This window comes from Lissotriton helveticus, chromosome 12 (genome assembly GCF_964261635.1).
Source record: "Lissotriton helveticus chromosome 12, aLisHel1.1, whole genome shotgun sequence".
Lineage (NCBI taxonomy): Eukaryota > Metazoa > Chordata > Amphibia > Caudata > Salamandridae > Lissotriton > Lissotriton helveticus.
Genome location: NC_136073.1, coordinates 234,454,272 through 234,477,223, shown reverse-complemented (window position 1 = coordinate 234,477,223; position 22,952 = coordinate 234,454,272). Strand labels below are relative to the sequence as shown.

Here is a 22,952-nt window from a genome sequence, read left to right as displayed (position 1 = left end):
GTACGCGGAGGAAGTTGGCCCCCAAAGTTTGCGGGAAAAGGAGGGAGAACATGACTTCGGTGGTAGAGATTGCCACTCCTGTATGGCTGCCTATGGGAAGAAGAATGCATTATTACTTGGAAGCTTGGCAGCAAGTGACGTTGGACAGATGGGGTTTGGAAATTGTAAAGCATGGACATGCTTTGAGTTTCTGAAGGAGCCTCCATCTGTTCAACCGATAAAAGAAATGTGCAGACATTTGAAGGAGTTGAAAGATGTAATGCAGAAACTGATGGAGAAAGCAGCAATCAAAAGATTACCATTGGAAGAGAAATTCAAAGTATTTTATTCTAGATTCTTTTTAATTTTAAAGAAATATGAACAGTGGCATCCAATTTTGGATCTCATGGATCTCGTGGGCAAGTGGTTGATAAGTGCAAGAATCCTGCAGAAGACAAAGGAAATCACCAGTTTTAAAGAGCAAGTGCTGTTAAACTTGGATATAGCTATCAACAGAAGAAGTCTCACCTATAACTGTGCTGGGATTTTATATTTCTGGGTGCAAAAATAGTTACAACAGAATAGATGATGTACGCCTCACAGGAAAGACTCATGAAGTTGATGAAGCACGTCTCTGTGATAATGGTGCAAGAAAGAGTGGCTGTAAGGAAGATCAAGTCAGTTCTTGGGTTCAACTTGTAATGCATTCTACTGATGGCTTCTTATGAGGCTTGTCAGGAGCAGTTAGCCAGGCGCTACCAAAAGGTAAATGGAGAATGGGACGACATACTCCATGTAACGCTGCATATGAGGAAAGCTTTTTAGTGGTGGGTAAACAAGGAGCATGTTTTCAGAGGTCAGGTGCTGCTAGCAGTAACACCGCAGATGTACCTGACTACGGATGCTGCCATGATGGGAAGCTCATATTTTTGAGATCCATGTGAGCGGTCTATGGAATGAAGAGGAGCACCGGTTGTGCATAAATGTTTTAGAGATGCGAGTAGTAAGGGTGGTGCTGAAAGCTTTTCTGAATGTAGTGATGGTAAGAACAGACAATACAACAATGATGTATTGCATTCAAAAGCAAGGGGGAACAAGATCAATGCTGCTGTCATGGGATGTAATGCTGATGATAGAACACATACCAGGTTTGGACAATGAGGAGGGAGCTCTTGTAAGAAAACAGGTTGTGGATACACACGAATGAGAAATAGATTTCAGACAATTTAATTTAAAATTCAGGAGATGGAGAAAGCCGGTATAAGACATGGTTGCAGCGGATCAGAATTGCCAAATGCAGGAAGTTTGAAAGCAGGAGGTTTTGCACAGGCAAACATGACAATGCATTTATGATACATTGGACAGGACATTTGTATGCCTTTTTGCCAATATCATTGATTGTGAGGGTGTTATGCAAGATAAAGAGAGAGAGTTCCAAGGTCATTCTGGTGACACCTGCATTACACATCAGCATTGATTTGCGGATTTGTGGGAAATTAGTGTGGAAGAGCAGTGCAGCTCAAAGCAAATCATCAATTACTCACAAAGAGCAGGGGACAATTACTTTACAAGAACCGAAAGTCGGTTGACTCATCAGGACTTAATTTCAACATTTGAGCTTTCAAGACGATTGTAGAGAGATGTTCAGGAAGGTAAGAGCTCCGTCGACAATTTAGACATACACTGTAAAATGGAAACGTTTTGTCTTATGGGTACGAGGTAAACAATTGGATCCGATTAGTATGGCACTTCATCAATTTTTATCTTATTTATTGCATCTGGCTGAGTCAGGGCTGTCTTATGTGTCAGTGAAAGTGCATTTAGCTGCCATTTGCAAGATTTCTGAGCGCTCCAAATCAGGGAAATCTGTGTTCACAGAGAGAGATAAAAGAATTTATGAAAGCACAAGAAAATTTCCACCAGTTAAGAAGCAAGCACTGGAATGGTAATTAAATACTGTGTTGACATGGAAGACAGCTTTTCTGCTAGCAAACAAGCTTTGTCACTATAAAAATGCTGCAACAAATTTCCCATCATTTGGGATTTCCACACAAGGTCCAAGCTACAATCTCACTTGTTCTGCCAAACTTGATTATGCCAATAGCCTCTACCACGGATCACCTTTAACACTCATGAAAAGACTACAACAGTTTCATAACTCGGCTGCCAGACTACTCTTGCATAGCAAACCATGAGACCACATCTCACCTGCCTTCAAAGCCCTGCATTGGTTACCGGTTGCCAGAAGTTCCATGTTGAAGCTACTTTGTATCACCCACAAAGCAATACATGGAATGGGACCGCTCTCCATCAGGAAAAAAATCACCAAACACATTCAACAAAGGAACCGCCGCTCTAACGGTGCATCTCGCCTCAAAATCCCAAGATACAAGAAAAAAAACATGGGTGGCACATCCTTCTCTGTTCAAGCAGCCAAACTATGGAACTCTTTACCCCCCCAACATAAGATCCACCAACAACCACCTTATCTTCAGAAAACTACTCAAGAATTGGCTCTTCTCACATAAGCACCGTACACAAACAGAAATTTACAGCATATCCCTCTGTATATAGGCGTTTATTTTCACTATGGAAATGCACATATCTTTGTGTATTGCTTTTTATAAACATGTTGATTAATTATGTTGTTAAAAAAATCCTCTTTGGTCTACATGTACTTGCTTCCATTGTGCATCTATGTACCTTCCATGTACTTTGATCTATGTGTCTGTTACTTTTCTCCTGAAAAAGCATATCCAATGCACTACCCTATTTTTCATCCTGTACCTCTATCAATATCTTTAATCTACATATACTTACCTCCTTTATGCATCTGTATACTTTCAATGTGCTTATGGATCTATATATATTGATCACTTTCTTTTAATTTAGCATTTCCAATGCACTACCCTATTTCTCAGCCTATACTTCTTTCAATATATCTTCTAGCCAAACTTCCTGACTCTTCTCAAACTTCTTTCTACTACTCTTTGCAATGCACTACCCTATCTCTTACCCTATACATCTATCAATATATCCTCTACATCCACTCTCATTTATCCCAAACCCCATACCACTTCTATAATCCCCAAAATAACCCTTTCTAGACTCTCTCCTACTCTACCCCTCCTTGCATCATCTGACACCTCTTTTACTATACCGATCCCCCAAAACAAACTTTTCTAAACTCTTCCCTCTGACTCTTCCCCCCAAAAGCCCTTTTTACTCATCCAAAAGCCTCCTCCTAATGCTATTACCTCAAACAAAACAAATCAAAATAACAGACTAACATGTTCACTTCTCAAATTCCATATTCCACTATACTAATTCACCACTAATCCTTTATGGGTTCCGGAGTAGCGTGCTACTCACCTGAAAAGCGCTTCAACACCCATCAGGGGTAACAGGTGCTATATGAATGCAAACCTTTCTTCCCCTCCTATCCCTCCGCTATCCTTCTCACTCCAAAAAATGACTAATATCCACCACTCAAATTACTTTCATATTTCACCATAGTAATTTGCCACTAATCCTTTATGGGTTTCCGGAGTAGCGTGCTTCAACACCCCGTCAGGGGTAACAAGTGCTATATAAATACAAACCTTTTTTTCCTCTTCTATCTTTCTGCTATCCTTCCGAATCCAAATAACTGGCTAACCTATCCACCACTTAAAATTTACTTGCATGTTTCACTATACTAATTCAACACTAATCCTCTTTGGGTCCCGGAGTAGCATGCCACGTCAGGGGTAGTAAGCGATATATAAATGCAATTACAATGAATAAAGGCCTTTTTTTCGCATGCCTTTACAACGCATGCCATAGCAACGCGGTTGTTACAACGACTGCGTTGTTATTTCGCATACCGTTACAACGCAAGTCGGAAGAACGACTTGCTTTTAGGAGGCGCTGGATGTTGAAATAGTATAATTTACTATTCCAACTACAGGCTCTGCAGACACTAGGGAAGGTGTTGGATTTTAAATCCAACACCTTCTTCCCCCTAACGCAAGTCGTGCTTCCGACTTGCGTTGTAACGGTATGTGAAATAACTTCACGGTTGTTGTAACAACTGTGTAGTTATGGCATGCGTTGTTTAGCATGCGAACAAAAGGCTGTTTACCAATTGCAATACAATACAATATCACCCAGAAGAGTTAGTAAGATTCAGGCGCTATGTTATAAGGAGCCATTTCTGATTTTTAAGGATTCAATGAAATTGATAACTATCCAAGGTTTATTCTGAAAGTTCCAACGGGGTTTCATTTGAGGCAAGTTATTAAGTGGCCAGTGTTTTTCCAGAATCCAGAGACGGTGGCAGAAAAGAATTTGCATTCATTAGATATTAGGAGATGTCTGAAATATTATGTACAGGCAACAAGCGAGATGCACAACTGTTTGTGGCCTTTGGATTTAAAAGTAAAGGAGAGGCAGTCTCAAAGCAGACTAGTGCTAGATGAGTTACGTCTTGTATTACTACAACGCGTGAACTCCTAAAAAGGCCATTAAAGGGAAGAGTTAAGGCACATTCAACAAGAGCAATGGTGGCAACTGCTGCATTTTATTCTGGAGTGTCTTTGGAAGATACATGTAAAGCTGCAACGCAGAAGATGACGCATGCATTTGTAAAGCATTATTGTGTTGACATGCATTTGAGAAAGGAGGCTGCAGTGGGGCAGGCGATACTAAGGAACTTTTTTGCTTATGTTAGGCTTCATTCCCGCATTCCGCAAAATGTATACGTTGTTACTGCATTGTTAGTCGGTATTCCAGCATGTGAATCTATGAATGATCCAATGCTGGAGAAGGAAATAAGTTACCTACCTGTAACTCCGGTTCTCCAGCATTGGTATATTTCACAGATTCACATGCAGCCCACCCACCTCCCCTGATAATGAGGCTTCCCATATTACTATGCTAAGGTTTTGTGGTTTGGAAAATCTGACAGTTGGAGACCTAAGTCAGGGGGTCAGCTGGGTGAGGTGGTTTCTGATTGGAAGAAGTTTGGGTCATATAATGATGCAGATAAGTGAGAAAAGGTGGCATTGTTTAAACAATGTTAATGTGTGTGTTTATGTTTAATTGTGTATATGACTACTGTTTGTAAAATTACTGTGGGGATGGCTGCTGTTTATAAAATTTTCAGGGGGTTCCCAGCCTGGCAACGGGGAATGATTCCAGCATGGGACTCTCCAAAGGATACAAAATGCTGGCGAACCCGAGTTACAAGTAAGTAACTTATTTTCTTCGATTACTTGTATATGTGCCACTGCCTCTTGCTGCAAATATCTCCCACACAGCTGACAAAACTTGCGTTGCTTATGACTTGCACCTGTCTGCTTTTTAAATGTATTCTTGTTTCTTCCACAGAGATCTGGGGAAAGGTGGAACAACTGAGCACACATCAGAGAAGCATTCCACTGACTTGGAGCCAGAGAATCCAGTGCGAGTAGAGCTAGCAGAGCTTCTTGATGGCACCAGGGACAGCCCAGTGTAAGTTTGCCACTGCTTGCAGATCCTCTAAAACAATCTGTACACCAGACAACTAGTTATCTCCACATACTGAGAACATCATTTGAAGCAGTCCATTTGAACTGTCTGGAGAGCAGTGCCTTTGAACATCTCATTCCCCCTGAACACAGACAACCACTCACAGTGGAAGATCTTATAAATGTTTCATTCACCGCCCCTGCAGAGCAGGGCATCATTTAGAACCTGTCCCCATCTCTTTTAGAGCCAAGACTTTAAGGCAACAGATTGTCACTGGTTGCTCAGTTCCGACAACTTTCTCTCCCCTGGTCTACTTCAGGATCGCTGGATATTGTGATGTGCCCTCGGGTCTGCAAAAGATTAATGTGCACCCTTTTACATGGTCAAAAGGCTATTTTTTACTGTATGACCTACGTGGAAGGGTGTCACACTGAAGCGGATACTTATCATCATTAGGGTGGTTTGTTTCATAAATTAGGGGCTTCCCTTGATGTTGACCAGTGGTTCATAAGTATTAAACGATCTGGGTTTACCAGAGAGTGACAGAGGCCACCACCCCATGGAAATGTTCAGTCATCAGAAAGAAGTGTTCGTAGCATGTGTGGCTGTATATACACATGCTCTGCATACTTCTGCCATCTAGTCTTTCACTTAGATGTTTGCTACTTGTTTTTGTTAAAAAAAGTCTTTTGAGGTATGAGGAATCGGGACCCCTCCTTTAGTTGGCAATGCGCATGGGCATCAGCTCCATTGTTAAGATTGTTTTTCTCCGTCGTGGGGTGATATGCAGCACCCGGACTCCACACATTCAACGTTTGCCTTTCACTGAGCCCAATCCTTTCCTATCCTGTCATCTAGACACCATCACTGCAGATGGGTCCCCGATCCTCGGGGCACCCCCCACCCCTCTGGGCCCCTTCCCTACCATACTGAGACTGGAGAATGAAGAGTTGTAGAGGGTGATGGAACGGACGCCCTTCAGGAAATGCCTTCAGTGGCACACAGTATGTTCTTGGAGTGACCTGCAAGAAGTCCCAAATATGTGTCTCTTATGGGGGCACGACATTACTTGCTGCGCCTCCTGCCTAGATTTCAGGTGCAAAAAGACCCTTCAACAGCAGAGAGACAGACACTGAGCCCTTGTCAAGTTGCAGTGATCTTTCGAAGAAATGGTGAAAATCTTCGGCAAAGCTGACCTGCTTGATGCTGAATAGGACAACGCAGCTTCTGCAGTTGTCTCAGCACTGGCCCATTCACCAAGATGACACCAAAGGTTGTAAGTACTTTTGACACAAAAACTCGCAAGCCATTCAAATGGCCACGTGTCAAGGCAAAGCACTAACCCATGGAGGAAGGGAATGGAGCCAGAGCACAAGCCACTGCCAACTCAAGCTGCGTTGCTGTCTTTAGGCTCTGATAGACATCAAGGCAAGCCGTCAGAGCCAAGATGGGATCCAGGCAAGATCTCAACCCTCATCGGCCTTATCAAATTAACCCCACCCTTCCAGCAGTTGCCGCCCTTCTCGATGCCACAAAGGCGTTTGATATTCTGGAGTGGCCCTTTCTTTTTTACATCCTACCGCATATGGGTTTTAGCGACATCTTCCTGTGCAAGATTAGACTTCTTTATACTAATCCATCAGCGCGCCTCCGTATTAATGGCCAGATTTCCGATCCCATCTGCATCGCCCGTGGCACCCGACAGGGGTGTCCCTTATCGCCCATCCTCTTTGCCATCGCTATGGAGCCCCTGGCCGCTAGGATACGGCAGCACCATACGCACAGGGGCATTGGTTTTTCGTCTCGTTCTCTTCTTGTCTCCATGTACGCGGATGATGTCACGCTATATGTCCGCCATCCTTAGGACAACCTAAGCCCTTTAGTCAGGGAAGTCATACGTTTTGGTGGGCTCTTGGGCATATAGGTGAACTGGAGCAAGTCCGTTCTGTTCCCCCTGACTGATGCCACTGTCCCATTTTCGCTCGACTTCCCGTTTGAGTGGGCTTCTGGCCCCACGCGATATTTGGGCATCTGGCTTAGCAGGGATCTTGATGAGCTGTGGAGGGCTAACATTGGGCGGGCTGTGGACTGGTTGAAATCCAAGATCCTCTCGTGGAGCCGACTACCGCCATCCCTGGCCGGCCGGATTGCTATTGCCAAAATGGTGGTTCTCCCTAAATTTCTTTACCTTGTCTCGAATATACCTATCCCCCTCACCTCACACTTTTTCCGTAGACTGCGCTCTCTGATCATCTCGCTAGTATGGGCAGGTAAACAACCCAGGGTGGCGTACGATATTCTAACTCTCCCTATGTCTGCCAGCGGGTTGGGCGCGCCTGATTTCCGTTTCTATGCTTTATGCGCCCAGGCCAGTTTCTTACACTTTTGGATCCACCCTACTCCCTATCAGCCTCACGTCGCGGTGGAGACCGACTTGGCTTCCTCCTGGCCCCTGTCAACTGCACTGTTCGTGCCCGCTGTACGTCCCCGGGTGGAGGTTGACACGGTTAAGACGCTGCATTGGGTTTGGTCGTGCCTGCACCGGCACTCAGGTCTTTCCCTTCTCTCTGCTAATTCCATGCCAATTGTTAATCACCCTGACTTTCCCGCGCTTCAGTCGTCCAGTATGTCCCGTCATGCGGTGCGCCTAGGCCATAGGACAGTGGCGGATCTATACCCAGAGAACTCCTTTTACTCTCTCCCCGACTCCCCAGGGCTGCAAGATACTTTGCTATTTTACCAGCTGCAAGCCACTTGCCGGAAACTGCACCCTACCTTTCCCCGGCCCCCGCCTACCCTCCCAGCTTTGGACTTCATATACTCCTCTTCCTCACCTCACAAGTTAGTCACCAAGTTTTATGCTTTCTCTCTTGCGTCTGCTCACATATCTTCTGATCGGGTGCGGGAGGCGTGGAGTGTGGACCTGGGCGTGGATATATCTGAGGCCAACTGGCTCTATTGCTGTAATCAAACCAAAAGGCTGTCCCCGAACTATCGGCTCCGCCTGATCCACTTCAAGTACTTGCACAGGCTTTACCGCACCTCGTGCAGCTCCATCGGCTAGGGCTTGTCCTGGAGGACAACTGCCTACGCTGCACTGCCCCTGCCGCGGATTTTGCCCACTTGGCGTGGCTCTGTCCTAGGGTTTCCGAGTTCTGGCTGGCGGCATGCACCACCAATCTCTGCCATTACTGGCTCTGTCGTACACACTTATTCCCCCCCCCCCTCCCCCCACCCCCCCCTGTGCCTTCTAGGATTTAAGTTCTGTCCTGATGCCTTTCGCCGTCTCATCTCAATGCTATTGGTGCTCGCCAGGCATAGGGTGGCCATGTGTTGGGGGTGCCGTCCTGCTCCCAAGGTAGAAAGTTGGCTTGAGGACGCCTCTCTGTTCCAGACTCTCCTGTCTGAGTTCTGGGACTTAATGCTCGCCAGATCCCGTCCCGTTGACATCTGGGCTCCATTGGTCTCCCGCTCCCACTCCAGCAACGCTTCCTCTCCCGCGATCCCCGACGACCCCGGGGCGGCTGCCGGTGCTGGTCGTTTACTGACCTTCACATCTCTCCTTTCCACCTGGGCCCCTGCCACTTCAGATTCCCTGCTAGGTACGCTTTTTCATGTCTGCTTCCTCCTCCGGGGGCTGAGACTCTGATACTGTTTGCTGTGACTATACATGCTGGATTCACTATGATGCTTTGTTCTGTTATTTCATGGTAATCTGCCAAATTGTTTGTAATACCCCCTGTCGTGATGTGCAATGCTGCTGCACGGTGTACCATGCCTGCTGTGTCTTTATTCCTTAATGAAGGTTTTTGAAAACGTTAATAAAAATTTTTAAAAACCCTCATCGGCCTTCGAGTCCAGAGAAGCACCTCGAAGCTGAGGGGCCCGAACCCACTTCAAAGCTGAAGGCTGTGTTGCGCCAAAAACTCCACCTGCCCTGAAACTGGCCTCAACAGCCAACTCTGAAGACTCCGACAGACCCATCCTTGAAATAATCCAGCACAAGCTTGACAAGTGGCAAAAGACTATTGTCATTCACCGTGGACAGTAAAGATTTATTTCAGCCTTGGTGCAGAGGTGTCTAAGAAAGGCAGGCTCACATTCAAGGTCACTCCTTTTCCAGATCCTTCTTCAAAACCCTTGGCTCCTTCACTCAAGAAGGCAATCATTGACAAGGACACCAGCCCTCCACCCCCACCCAGTCCTCTACTTCCATCCACCCTCCACTTCCACCACTCATGACCCTTTCTCCTACATCCCATCAGGGGGACACTACAGTCCTTTTGGACATAGGCAGTCCTTATTCTCCTATAAAGTACTTCAACAGCCCTCACCACCCACAACCCATTAGCGACCCCTTGGAAGACTGTGACGTAGAGCCTCAAAGGACTCCGACCTCGAACACGTCCTAGTATGGGCTCCTCCACCAGATAACACTACTGTCGTAGTCATCCAACGTGCAGCATCCTACCACAAGGTAGACATGCACACCACTCATGAAGATGTCAGTTTCTTGGTAGAGACACTCTCCAGGACGGAGCTCCAATTCCATACCATGTTGAAGGGCATGCACAGCGCTACCCCAGAGATGTTCAAGGAGCCAGTGAAATTTTGTATTATCACTACCAGATTAGAGAGCAAATATAAACTTTTTCCCTGCAACCTCTTGTACATTAGAGGGCTTATCCTCTTGGAATCCCTGGTGGTTGCCACCACCCTCAAGAGTGAGCAGCAAATCAAGACACCGGTGACTCCCCCCTCCATCTAACCCATGCCCTCTCATCCCCGTGTATAAGGAGAACAAACAGATTGACACTGTAGCAAAGAGGGTAGCGGTAGGTGTCACAACCCACTGACATATCTCCAATTCCATTGTCCTTCTGTCTCGTTATAACAGAGCGCAGTGGGGCCCTTTGGCGAACCTGCGTAAGCACTCCCCTCCAGAGTGTAGATAAACGAGGAAGAGATAGTGGCAGAGGGAAAGCTCATCTCTAATGCCATTATCCCCTGTGCCCTGGATGCCACTGCCACTTCAGCTAGAGCAGTTAATACCTCCATCATTTTGTGCCACCACTCATGACTGCATCTCTGGCTTCAACCCTGAAGTCCAGCAACATCTCATCGTCAACTTGCCCTTCGAAGTGGAACAACTTTTTGGGACACAAGTTGATGAGATGCTAGAAAAAAGTCGGACAGGGACACGGCTAAAGCCATGGGTGCCCTTCAGGAAAGGGTTTCTTTTGCAGGAGTGGGGGGGGGGTGGAGGTGGGGGGAGGGATCCCAGATCTTGGTAATTGGCTGATCAAGAGTTCAGTCAAGCAGCAGTACCTGGTACACACTCAGACCATCATCTCCGTCCACCACAGGTTGGAATTTACCATAAATACCACCAGATCCCAACTCCAGCCCATCTAGAATTAGCCCTTCTTGGGGGCTACCCTCAAGTTAATAATGGGCAGTCTACCCACGCTAAATCAGAATGCAAGCTTTCCAGCAGCTATTGCTTCTTTTTCAGCCCCATTGTCACCAAACAGTCAGAACACTGATGCGTCTCCTAGTGATGATGGTTTTTTGCATTGTCATAACCCCCATCCTAGACTACACATATGTACTCTACAACAGTGGCTATCGGATCAATGCTAACAAGTTGAGGGTCATTGGGAAGATTTATTGTTGATACGGGCCACAACTTGTTGCTCTCTGCATTGGTGCAACAGCAACAACCAGTTGCAGGGATGGCACTTTATGGGCCCAATTCCACGAGTGACCATCAGCACAGACATCTCACTTTTAGGATGGGGATCTAGCATGTTAGAGCATTTGGTCACAGCAACAACGAGGCATTCACATCAATCACCTGTAGCTTCTAGCCATTGAGCTTGTTCTCCAAACCTTCCTTCAGGTCAACAGATACAATTATGTCCTCTTAAGAACGGACATCATGACCGCATGTATTACCTAAAACAGCAAGACGGCACACATTCACTATAGTTATCATCACTAGTGCAGAGTATTTGGCATTAGGTTAATCATCATCAGGTGCACCCCCTGACGAAGTTCCTTTAGGAGCGGATAATAACATTGCAGACCTTCTCAGCAGGATGCAGCAACAAGTCCATGAGTGGGAACTCCACGCAAGAGTCCTCCTAGAGGTCTACCTAGACCATTTCACTTAATGCACAATGCCAAATCTTTGCCTACAGTTTTCCATACCCTCAATCCATGGGCAACACTCTATGAATGAACTGGTCAGGGATCTCTGCTTACACTTTTCTTCCCCTCCCACTTCTTCCGTACGTGGCCAAGAACCTTTGGCAATCCTCCCTTACTTTCATCTTGTTGGTTCCCACATGGGCCAGACAAACCCTTGTGCTAGACCCTTCTTGAGATGTCTGCTATAACCCACAAGACACTCCTCAACAGGCTGAGCCTTCTCACACAGGATCAAGGCAACTGGAAACCCAGGTAGCTCAATCTAGCAGTTTGGCTCTTGAGGTCCCAGAGTTCGGTTACCTCAATCTCCCTCAGGAATTCATGGACTTTTTCAGAGAAGTATGCAGGGCCACTACATGCCTGTTACGCTGACAAGTGGGAAAGGTTTGCCCACTATTGCATATCAAAATGCTTCAACCCTCTCAAACCTACAGTTCAGGATATATATATATATATTTTTTTTTTTTTACAGAGTTTTATATAGTGTGAACTTTACCCGAAAAGGGTATCAGAGCGCTTTACATAGCACCAGTTGCATTACATGAGGACACATTCTTTTTTTTCTTAGTCACAGGGATTGTTTGTTATTTCCTTCACTTACAGGCGCCCATAAATGCCTTCACTCAATGACTATTGCAGCCTACATGCAGAACAGGGAACAATCTCTTTGTTTAGGATTCCTGTCATCAAGGCTTTCACAGAGAGGCTCAAACAGGTCATCCCACCAAGAGTTCCTCCTGGCCTGGTCTGGAACCTTAATGTCTTTCTTACCAGGCTTATGGGCCCTCTTCTTGAACCACTACACTCCTTACAGTTTCTTTCTTGGAAGTTTGCCTTCCTTGTCGCTATAGCATCCCTAAGACGTGCCAGCTAGCTATAGGCCCTCACCTTGGAAAAGCATTTCTGTCAGGTCCATAATGACAGAGTCGTCATTAGGACCAACCTTAAATTCCTTCCAGTGGTCATAGTCCCCCTCCACCTCAACCAAATGACAGAGTTCCTGGTCTTTTTCACTCAACCAAACTCAGTAGCAGAAAGGGTGCTTCACACCGGTGATATAAAACGCACCCTTATGTACTATATTGACAGGACCAAGACTTTCTGCTCAGCCACTGTCAAAGGCTGGTAAAGCCAGTTAATTGCATCTAAATTTGGTATCTTAAAACGAAGCCTGCCCTGCCCAGATAGCATTGTACCTGGAAGAAAGGGTCACTAAGGCTTTTCTGGATAACAACCCTATAGCTGACATTTGCATGGCAGCTGCATGGTCTAATCCACACACCTTTACTAAACACTACTGAGAGGATGTCCTAGCTACACCATCCATTGGCTGACCATCACTTAAGGGAGTACTGCTTTACAGTCTATGCAGAGCATGTTCATCTACAGCCACACATGCTACGAACAGAAAATGTTACTTATCCTGTAAGCATCTGTTCCATGTGTAGTGCTGTAAATTCACACGCACGCACCCACCCCCCTCCCCGGGAGGCAGTGGTTGCTACGGATTCTTACCTCTTTCATTTACGTATTTAAAATTGTTATCCACTTCCACCCATGGACATCAAAATGTCCTACGTACTGTTGCGCCTGTACGCTCACCCCTGTGCAAAAAATAATGTAGCAATGGAGCTGATCCCCATGTGCATGGCCAAGGGAGGAGCTAATATACTCAAAAGACTGAAAAAAACATCTGAGTCCCACATATGCCAGGAGTATGCAGAGCATGTGAATCTACAGCACTACAAACTGCGAATAGATCCTTACAGGATAAGTAACATATTGCTTATGAGGTTCACCCCAAGCAGCAGCAGCCCAACGTCTGAAGGCATGATTAAGCAATCAGAGAATATTATATGGGTTCCCTCATGGATCGAAAGATGCACATGCTCTAGTAGCACGGCTAAGCACCCAGAGAATACAATCTGGTGTGACACATTCCAAGAGGCATAGTTAAACAAACCGAGGTACATAGCTCAAAGGGATGTGGGAAGGTTTGAGATTCCCTCACATCCCTTTGAGCTATGTACCTCGGTTTGATTAACTATGCCTCTTGGAATGTGTCACACCAGATTGTATTCCATGTTGTTTCCTAAAATGATTAGGCACAGTACAGGAGGTTAAATTTTAGAGTGGAATGGAGATACCGGGACCATGGCTGATCAGAAAAGGTGTGGACTATGTTAAACCCCTCCCATAGGTTTTGCCTTGTCAGTTTCACCCATTGTTGCCTTAGCATATATTACAGGGTTATTTTGTGGGAGAAAAGAAGGGAAAAGACATTCACACTATTCAAAAATGGCCTACATCATAAGGAATCGATAAACCTAAGGATTAAAGGTCATTTTAGCAGGGGAGTTATTTCAAAGGAGCCAAGAATGAAAGGAGAGATCCCAATCTCTTTTTTATTAATTCAGTAGGTTGAAGGGTGTGTATTCGTCCATTATCTGCAAATTTTATGGACACCAATTTAAGCACAATTTAGTGGGAATATACAACTGTATGTGATAAAGTGCAACATATGTTTGGGTATTGAGGACTAACATTAGCTTTATGTCCGGAAGGAAGGATTGTGTCGAAATTCCACATGGGCAGCAGAATTGGTGAAGAAGGGCAGACTGACAAGTTCATCCCAGCTTTCAGTGACTTTACAGCTCAGCTGATTAGAAAGGTTATTGAACTTGATTTGAAAACTATGCATATACTCAGACCGGTCTAAGGTGTCACCAGTACATCAGCTATTCTCTGTCATGGAAATGCACTCGGGCAATGCAGTGCTTGGGGTAAAAGGTAGGTTGACAGTCCGTCTCCACCTAGTACTCAACGTGTTGTCATGGCCACGTGGTACTGCAGGCCAACTTATGCAAATCTATAGAACAGTTCATGTCACACGCAGGGGGAGCACAGTAGGAATGGCATTCAACCCAAATCTTTTCCTGTAAAACAGGACAAAAAAGGTTGAATGAAGAGGTATTACATGTTTTGGATGCCCACAAACACCCTTTACTATTCCACCGTTCCTGAGACCCCCTTTCCTTATGTTTATATGTGAAAGCAACCGGTGTCTGGGCAAATGGGTGGGGGTGCAGTGGGAGGGGCGGAGGGGAGACCGGGGACGATGGACAAACAAGCGAAAATATTTTTTTTAAAACATACCTGCCACATTGCCGGTCTTCCACTCCTCTGTGGCTCCAGTCCACTGCAGGCACAGGCTTCCAGACTCCCCTGCGGCCAATCCTGACACTGCTCTCATGCTGCTGGCAGCATGAGAGCAGCAAAGCTGCTGGCAGCATGAGAGTACCATCAGGATTGACCTGAGCACCCACCATTTGCGCTCCCAGTGAGACTTGCAGCCTGTCTCCAACTTGGCAACGCAGACCGGGTTGGAGACCGCTTCAGTGCGCATGTGGGTTTGGCCTGCCGTCTCAGGACGGCCAAGCCAACATGCACACTGAAAGCAGTGTGTGCAACCACTCCCTTCAGTGCCGTCATCCACCTGGCCCCTCCCCCAAAGACTTGGCAGGGAAATAAAATAAAACTTTAATAAACCCGGGTTTATTATCATTTTACTTTTCTTTTCTTTTTTTTGTTGGGCTGCTGGCATGGGGGCGCTGCTGTTTATATGTCATCCTCTTGCCGCCCCTTTTGCTTCATTTGGTTTACAAATGAAGCAGCAACTTAATTTGGTTCCCGTTATTTTTACTAAAAAATCAATGCAGGGAAACTCTTGCGATGAATTCTAGTAATCAACAGGCAACAACTAAATATCTTTAGCCCATACTTCTTTCTCCTTCTCAGAAATATTCTTCTTCGTGCAATCCAGTATTTGCTGTTTAATTATTTTACAACTTTTCACCATCTTAAAACTCACCCGCTTAGAGTGTTTCAGTGGGTTGTAGAACCATTTCCTTCTTTCTCCTCTAACTTGCAGTCCTTGCAACCCATCATTACAACCACGGAATCCATCACTAGTTGCAGAAGGCCACTGCTGAGCAGACACAAGCGACTGTGCTTTCAATTGGATTGCGATAAGATATTTGATGCTGGATCCCACAGATTTAGTGTTGGTGGCACACATGCCTACACAGCTCTAACTCCTCTCTACGTAAGGGACGGTATGGCTAAATCGCACGATTAAGTCGCCAAGCATGTACCCAACAGTCTTCTCTGATGACTACTTGTTTAGATGTGTGTACATTTTGTAGCACGCTCAGAAAATCTCAGTGTGGCCACCAGCAATGCCATATGACAACCTGATACCCAGAGTGAACCCCTAAATATCTGATTCAAAGTTTCTTGTAACTACTCTAGGTTCTCATTTATCCTTTTGTTTTGTTATAGTCGCGTGGCTCACCTGTTTCCGAAATACATTCGGGCTCCCAATGGACCAGAAGCCAATCCTGTTAGGCAACTACAGCCAGGTGAGTCTGGTTCAATCTCCTAACTGTGAACTGTGTTGGACATATGTATTTTCTGAGTCTGTTGCTAATCCCCAAAGTGTGAGCTTGTTATTCCATACGTTGTAAGCAGCTGAGTGTCTCTGGGGCCAATACCCAAAATGCAAGCTGTGTGAGTCCATACTTAACTCCAATTAGGAACCATGTGAGTTGGGGGGCAATCCTCAAATTATCAAATGTGTGAGTCTAGTAAGCAGCCAAGTGAGTCAGTGGTCAATACGTGTGATCTGCGAGTCTATGGCCAATCCTCGTGGTATGGGATTTGTAAGCCCATAGTCAGGTAAGCAAGTGATTCGCTTTTGGCCCAAACTATAACTGTGAAGGTCCGTACTCTTGTGAAAACATGAGCTAGTCACTTGATTTTAAGCTTTGGGAGTCCGTCCTCAGTCCATTAAGCACCAACATCAGTCTGGAGCTACGTGCTAGACTGTATATTAGGAGAGTGCGGCTAGTCCCTGGAGAGTGAGGTCTGAGTCCATATTAGTAGTAGGTAGAAGGGCTATAATGCTATTAGAACATTCCATCCACTGAAGGTAGAATAGTCTACAATCAAAAATGGAGAAACAAAGACAAACATTGGAATTTTGGATCAGAAGGTTTGTACCAGCCATCACTGTCCCTAAGGCACTCAGTTGTACAATTACTGATGTGGTTGGCAGGACATTCTGGTAGTGACTTGAGTGTAATCAAATGTTTCCTGTGCCAAAGCCTCTGGTAGTGGACTGCGGAAGTGTGGATATAGCATGCGCCTTACCACCCTCAGGGAAGTGAAATGAGGGCATGTACCACAAATCTAAAATACGAAGCACCAGGAATCTTTGGTTACTAAAAGCAGGGGACTAAGGGCCATATGTATCATACAAATTCGCATTCGCAAAGGCCGAAATTCGCAGAAATTCGGCGTTTGCGAATGCGAATTTGCTAAATGGGATGTATGAATGAAAATCTGGTGCAAAATAAGGAATCGCAAAATTTGCGATTCCTTATTTTGCAGTTGCATTTAAGGAATCACAAATTTTGCGATTCCTTAAATGCAATGTGTGAAGCTAAAAAAGAATTGCTAATTGTCCCCATGGAATCGCAAATTACCACCAACTTCAAGTTGGTGCTAATTTGCGAATTTCTTGAAAAATGCCCATTTTTGCATTTTTCAAAGTGCCATGTGACGCACATACATGCCCTAAGGGCATGTATGTGCACCACATGTGCACCCATGCTTATTTCAGGGGTGCAACAGGGTGTCCTTTGGACACCCCTGCACCCTTGAAATTATTCTCAATTTGCGATTAGCAAATTGCGAATCGCAAATTGAGAATAAATTCCCATTCCTTCCTATGAGCCTCCCGGCCCATAGAAATGAATGGGAAAGTATTCCTTAATTGTGAATTCGCAATTTGCGAATTCGCAATCAGAGAATATCAAGAAATCGCTAAAAAATTGCGATTTTCTTGATACATACCAATTAGCGATTCTGAAATAGCGATTTCTTAAAAATCGCTATTACAGAATCGCTAGTTGGTACCTTGATACATATGGCCCTAAGTTAGAGGAGCCAAGATCCCACATCTAACCATGAATGCAAGAAGAAACGCAGGGTGCAAAGTGCGGGGATACTAAGCATAACTTGGCTAAAAGCTTTTGCATATATTCATTATTTATCATCAAGAAAAGTGGTTTGAGATGTGGATAATGGTCATGGGCAAGAACGGGCTCTGCAAATAATGGGCAGGACGGATGCGTAGCCTTTACCAGCTGCAGGATCTGGCCATGTTTTTTACAGGTAGTATGCCACTGGGCCACAAACTACAGTATTGGTTCCTCAGAGTCCTGCACTCAGTCTCAACACGGGTTTGGGGAGGAGTGCGAGGGGGCGATAAGTTGTTTTTTGGAGTGCAGTACCAGAGATGTGGAACCCAACCTTTTACAACTTCAAATGCAAAGTGATTGTGTGTTTTGGTGTCACTTCAAGAACTATTTCACCTTCATGCCTTTCTTGATAGTTTTTTGTTTGTGTCTGTTTTTGTGAGTTTTACAAGATTTAAGGCATGCTTATACTCTTTTAGTGGTGAATGACAATAAAAACAGACTTATTCAGAGACCCTGGTGGCCCAACTGCAGCTACAATGCTTGTATGAGATAAAAGCCCAGTCAGAAACCATGCATTTAGGTGTTTTAGAGAGGGAATAGCAGTGTCAACATGCATGCTTATACTCTGACACACGTTTTACAGATGAGGAGGAGAGCTACCTAGATGTTGAGGTGCAGCTGAAGCGGCAGCGAATTGGTGAAGGCAACAGCACAAGCAGCTTTCTAGAGTGGTGGGTGATACGACTAAAAGACTGTGAGAAAGACGACTGCAACATACTGCCAATGGTCATCTTCAACGACAAGGTCAGCCCCCCAAGCCTGGGCTTCCTCGCCGGATACGGGTAAGTGTAAACATGGGTTCCCTGTTTCAATGAGTGAAAGTAGAGAGGACTGTAAATCCAAGTGATGCTAGCAAAGAAAAGCCAATCCAGGCAGTGAAACCCAATCCATGAGCGGTACAGAAACCAAAAATTCAGACCATCTGAGTAAAGGAAACTAAAAAGAATTATCTGTGTAAAATAGGAAAAAACTGTTCCATCCTAGTAAGGAAACCCAAAAACACAAACCATGCAAGCTAGAAAAAAAGAGGAAAGGTGATCTGTGCAAGGTGAAAACCAAAAAAAACCCGATCCTGGCAGGGAAGAAAAACTACACACATGAACCATCCAAGATAGGAAAACCAAAAACAGAAAGTAGGAATATCAAAAACCTGATCAATAAGAGATTCAAACATTTGTGACTCAAAAACCAGACCCAGATTTACTAACCTGTCATGTAACACAGCAAGTTGCCTCTATATTCTTTGAAAAGGAGATAAATGAAATGCACCATATAATAATATATATGGTACACTTCTGCTCTGTGCACTCGGGTAGCCTAGCCCCCTTTGTGCCATTGTGCATCGTGTGTTACAGGCAGGGTTGCTTTTGTGCAGGAAGGAGTACCTTTAATCTTCTGAGGCATATTCCTCTTTCTGAGGGTGCTGTAGGTTGCGGCACACATGGAAAGAGGCAGTAACAAGGAGAAACGAAGTTATTTCTCATCATGCCAGCCTCAGGTGAGCGCACCAATTTGGCGTAACCCCAGGTTTACTGCCTTTAGTAAATCAGGGTTTGCATCAAAAATACATGAGTGGGGGAAGAACCATTACAATGCGGGCATTACATCGCATGCCATTACAGCGTGGTTATTACAATGCATGTGCCATTAAAACACAACTTTTACTACACATATTCCTTTACATTGAATTTCGTTGTAAAGGCATGAATGGTAAAGGCATATGCGTTTTAAATGTAAGTGTTAGGTAAGCATTCAAGGCCAGATGTAGGTGGCCAATTACCGGTCGACCGGTAATTGGATTTTGAGATGTAGGGCATGCATTTACAGAATCGGTATTTTACCGATTCTGTATTTACCGATTCGGTAAAATTACCGAATCAGTAAATACAGACTCGGTAAAATACCGATTCTGTAAATGCAGATGTAGCTGGCACATGTCAGAGTGCCACAGGGCTTTAAGAATCGGTATTTTACCACCCAATTCAATTGGGTGGTAAAATACCGAATCCAGGTGTGCATGCACACCTGTGCCATGTGACACACAGACATGCCCTTAGGACATGTCTGTGTGCCACATGGCGCACATGCCTATTTTTGGGGTGCCAGAGGGTGTCAAAGTGACACCCCTGCACTCTTGCTAAAATCGGTATTTACCGATTCTGTAATTACAGAATCGGTATTGCCCATTGATTCCTATAGGCTGCAAGGCCCATAGGAATCAATGGGCAATACCGAATCGGTATTTACAGAATCGGTAAATACCGAATCTTAACGATTCGGTATTTACCAAATCTGAAATACCTACATCTCCCCCCCTCTATTTTACCACCTCTTAAATACCGATTCGGTATGAATCGGTATTTAAGAGGTGGTAAATTAAAATTACCTACATCTGGCTAAGTGTTTGTATATAAGGGTGTGTATGGGTTTTTAGGGTGGGTATGGGTTTTTGGGTGGGAAGGGTATTTTTAGGGTTTAGAGTGGGTATGGTTTTGGGTGGCAAGGGTATTTTTATGGTTTAGGGTGGATATGGGTTTTTGGGTGGCAAGATTAATTTTAGGGTAGGTATGGGATTTTGGGTGCCAAGGTGAATTTTAGGGTTTAGGATGCGTATGGGTTTTTGGGTGGCAAGGATATTTTTAGGGGTTTAGGGTGGGGATGGGTTTTAGGGTGGCAAGGGTAATTTCATGGTTTACGGTAGGTATGGGCTTTTGGGTGGGAAGGCCATTTTTAGGGTGGGTATGGGTTTTTGGGTGGCAAGGTTATTTTTAGGGTGGGTATGGGTTTTTGGGTGGCAATGCCATTTTTAGGGTTGAGGGTGGGTATGGGTTTTGGGGTGCCAATGATATTCTTTAGGGTTGGTATGGGTTTTGGGGTGGCAAGGGTATTTTTAGGGTTTAGGGTGGATATGGGTTTTCTGAATCCAGATTGGTGTGGGTCTAGTTGCTTGATGTTCTCCAAGTGTTGGATTAGCTGTGGAAGAACACATCTTTCCAGAATTTTAGATAAAAGGGATAGGTTCGATACGGGTCTAAAGTTGTTCATATCCCCAGTGTCTAGCCCTTATGGGTTTTTGGGTGGCAAGTTTCATTTTAGGGATTAGGATGGGTATGGGTTTTTGGTGTCAAGGATATTTTTAAGGTTTAGGGTGGATATGGGTTTTTGGGTGGCAAGAGTAATTTTATGGTTTAGCGTGGGTATGGGTTTTTGGTTGGCAATGTTATTTTTAGGATTTCGGGGTGGATATGGGATTTTGGGTGGCAAGGGTATCTTTAGGGTGGGTATGGTTTTTGGTTGGCAAGGTTATTATCAGGGTTTTGGGTGGATATGAGTTATTGAGTGGCAAGGTTATTTTTAGGATTTAGGGTGGGTATGGGTTTTGGGGCAGTAAGCATATTTTTAGGGTTTTGGGTGGGTATGGGTTTTTGTGTGGCAATGGTATTTTTTGGATTTAGGGTGAGTATGGGCTTTTGGGTGGCGAGGATATTTTTAGGGTTTAGGGTGGGTATGGGTTTTTGGGCAGTAAGCATAATTTTAGGGTTTTGGGTGGGTTTGGGTTTTTGGGTGGCAATGGTATTTTTAGGATTTAGGTTGAGTTTGGGCTTTTGGGTGGTGAGGGTATTTTTAGGGTTTAGGATGGGTATGGGTTTTTGGGTGGCAAGGGTAATTTCATGGCTTAGGGTGAGTATGGGTTTTTGGGTGGCAATGACATTTTTAGGATGGGTATGGGATTTTGGGTAGCAAGGGAATTTTTCAGGGTTAAAGGTGGATATGGGTTTTCTGGTGTCAAGGTTAGTTTTAGGGTGGGTATGGGTTTTTCGGTGGCAAGGGAAATTTTGTGGTTTAGAGTAGGTATGGGTTTTTGGGCGGAAAATATAGTTTTAGGACAGCTATGAGTTTTTTTGGTGGAAAGGGTATTTTTAGGGTGGGTATGGATTTAGGGTGGCAAGGCTAAGTTTAGGGTGGGTACTGGTTTTGAGTGGCAAGAGTATTTTTTGTGTTTAGGGAGGTTATGGTTTTTGGGTGGCATGGTTAAACTTAGAGATTAGGGTGTGCATGTTTTTTTTGGTGGCAAGTTTCTAGAGTGGGTATCGGTTTTTGAGAGGCAAGGGTATTTTTAGGGGTTAGAGTGGGTATTGGTTTTTGGATGGCAAGAGTATTTTTAGGGTGGTCATGGGGTGAGGGGAGGGAATTTATAAATATATGCAGAATATATATATATATATATATGGCTGCCGGGGCTTCATGAGCTGACAATAAAGAACTGTTTCCTGCACCTAACTGTGGTCCGTGCTCCATTCTCTGCGATCTATTGAGGCTTCAATGGAGTGTTGCTGATATATATATATATATATATATATATATATATATATTGCACTGAGAATTCCCCACAACAATGCTTCAGCAGGGAAAAGACGAGCCACTCCAATTGCTGTAATGAGTGATTTTTAATCGTTTAGATGGCAAAGATATTTATTTATAAAAAAGGTGTATTTACTTTTAGCTGTAATTTTTAGGTTTAAAGCATTTTATTGCAGTTTAAGAAACAAGGAAAAACAATACACACAATGAATACAGTCATCGTAATAATGGAATGCAAAGTCCCTGCTCCAGATGCGCCTTCAGAATTCCATACATTACCATCTGAGCAGTTGTAGAGCCTCAGTCTAGGTGTGAGCGCCATGATGACAAATCCCAAAACTAACAACCCCCCCTCAACTCCCCCCCGCCACGCCCTCCCCCCAGAACCACCAACCTCCCTCCCCCCCCCCTTGTGCTGAGCGAATGTCCTACACGTCCATCACCCTCGCGAAGGATCCACACCTCCTATCGTGTCCTCCCTCCAAGTCAACTAGGCAATCGGGGATGTCAGTCTCAATAGTCTAAGATATCGGGGACAAGTAATTTCTTTGAATTCCGACTGTAGTAAAGTATGGAAAGGTTGCCACAGGTCCTCAAATCTATCCACCTCGCCTGCCACCGTGAGGGACAGCTTCTCCATTCCCAGAACGTGCCATAACCTGTGCAGCCAGCCTATGGTGGTAGGAAGGGTGGTCGTACGCCAGTATATGAGTATATTCTGGATCGCCGAGCCCAAAGCGATCGCTATCTGTCTGCCCCTCCTGGATCGTAGAGGGTACATCAAGCCATTAGGTAATCCTAGCA

The 22,952-nt window shown here is 44.8% G+C and overlaps 1 protein-coding gene across 4 annotated transcripts in view; it reads left to right on the top strand.

Moving 5' to 3' along the window:
- Positions 1-22,952, top strand: part of PIEZO1 (piezo type mechanosensitive ion channel component 1 (Er blood group)) — an 859,941-nt gene that overhangs the window by 828,485 nt on the left and 8,504 nt on the right. For all 4 annotated transcript variants that reach the window (XM_078670084.1, XM_078670083.1, XM_078670082.1 and 1 more), the window contains 3 exons: positions 5,350-5,472; positions 16,024-16,103; positions 18,370-18,568. In XM_078670084.1, coding sequence (XP_078526210.1) covers positions 5,350-5,472; positions 16,024-16,103; positions 18,370-18,568 — 402 coding nt within the window. The remainder of the gene's footprint in view (positions 1-5,349; positions 5,473-16,023; positions 16,104-18,369; positions 18,569-22,952) is intronic.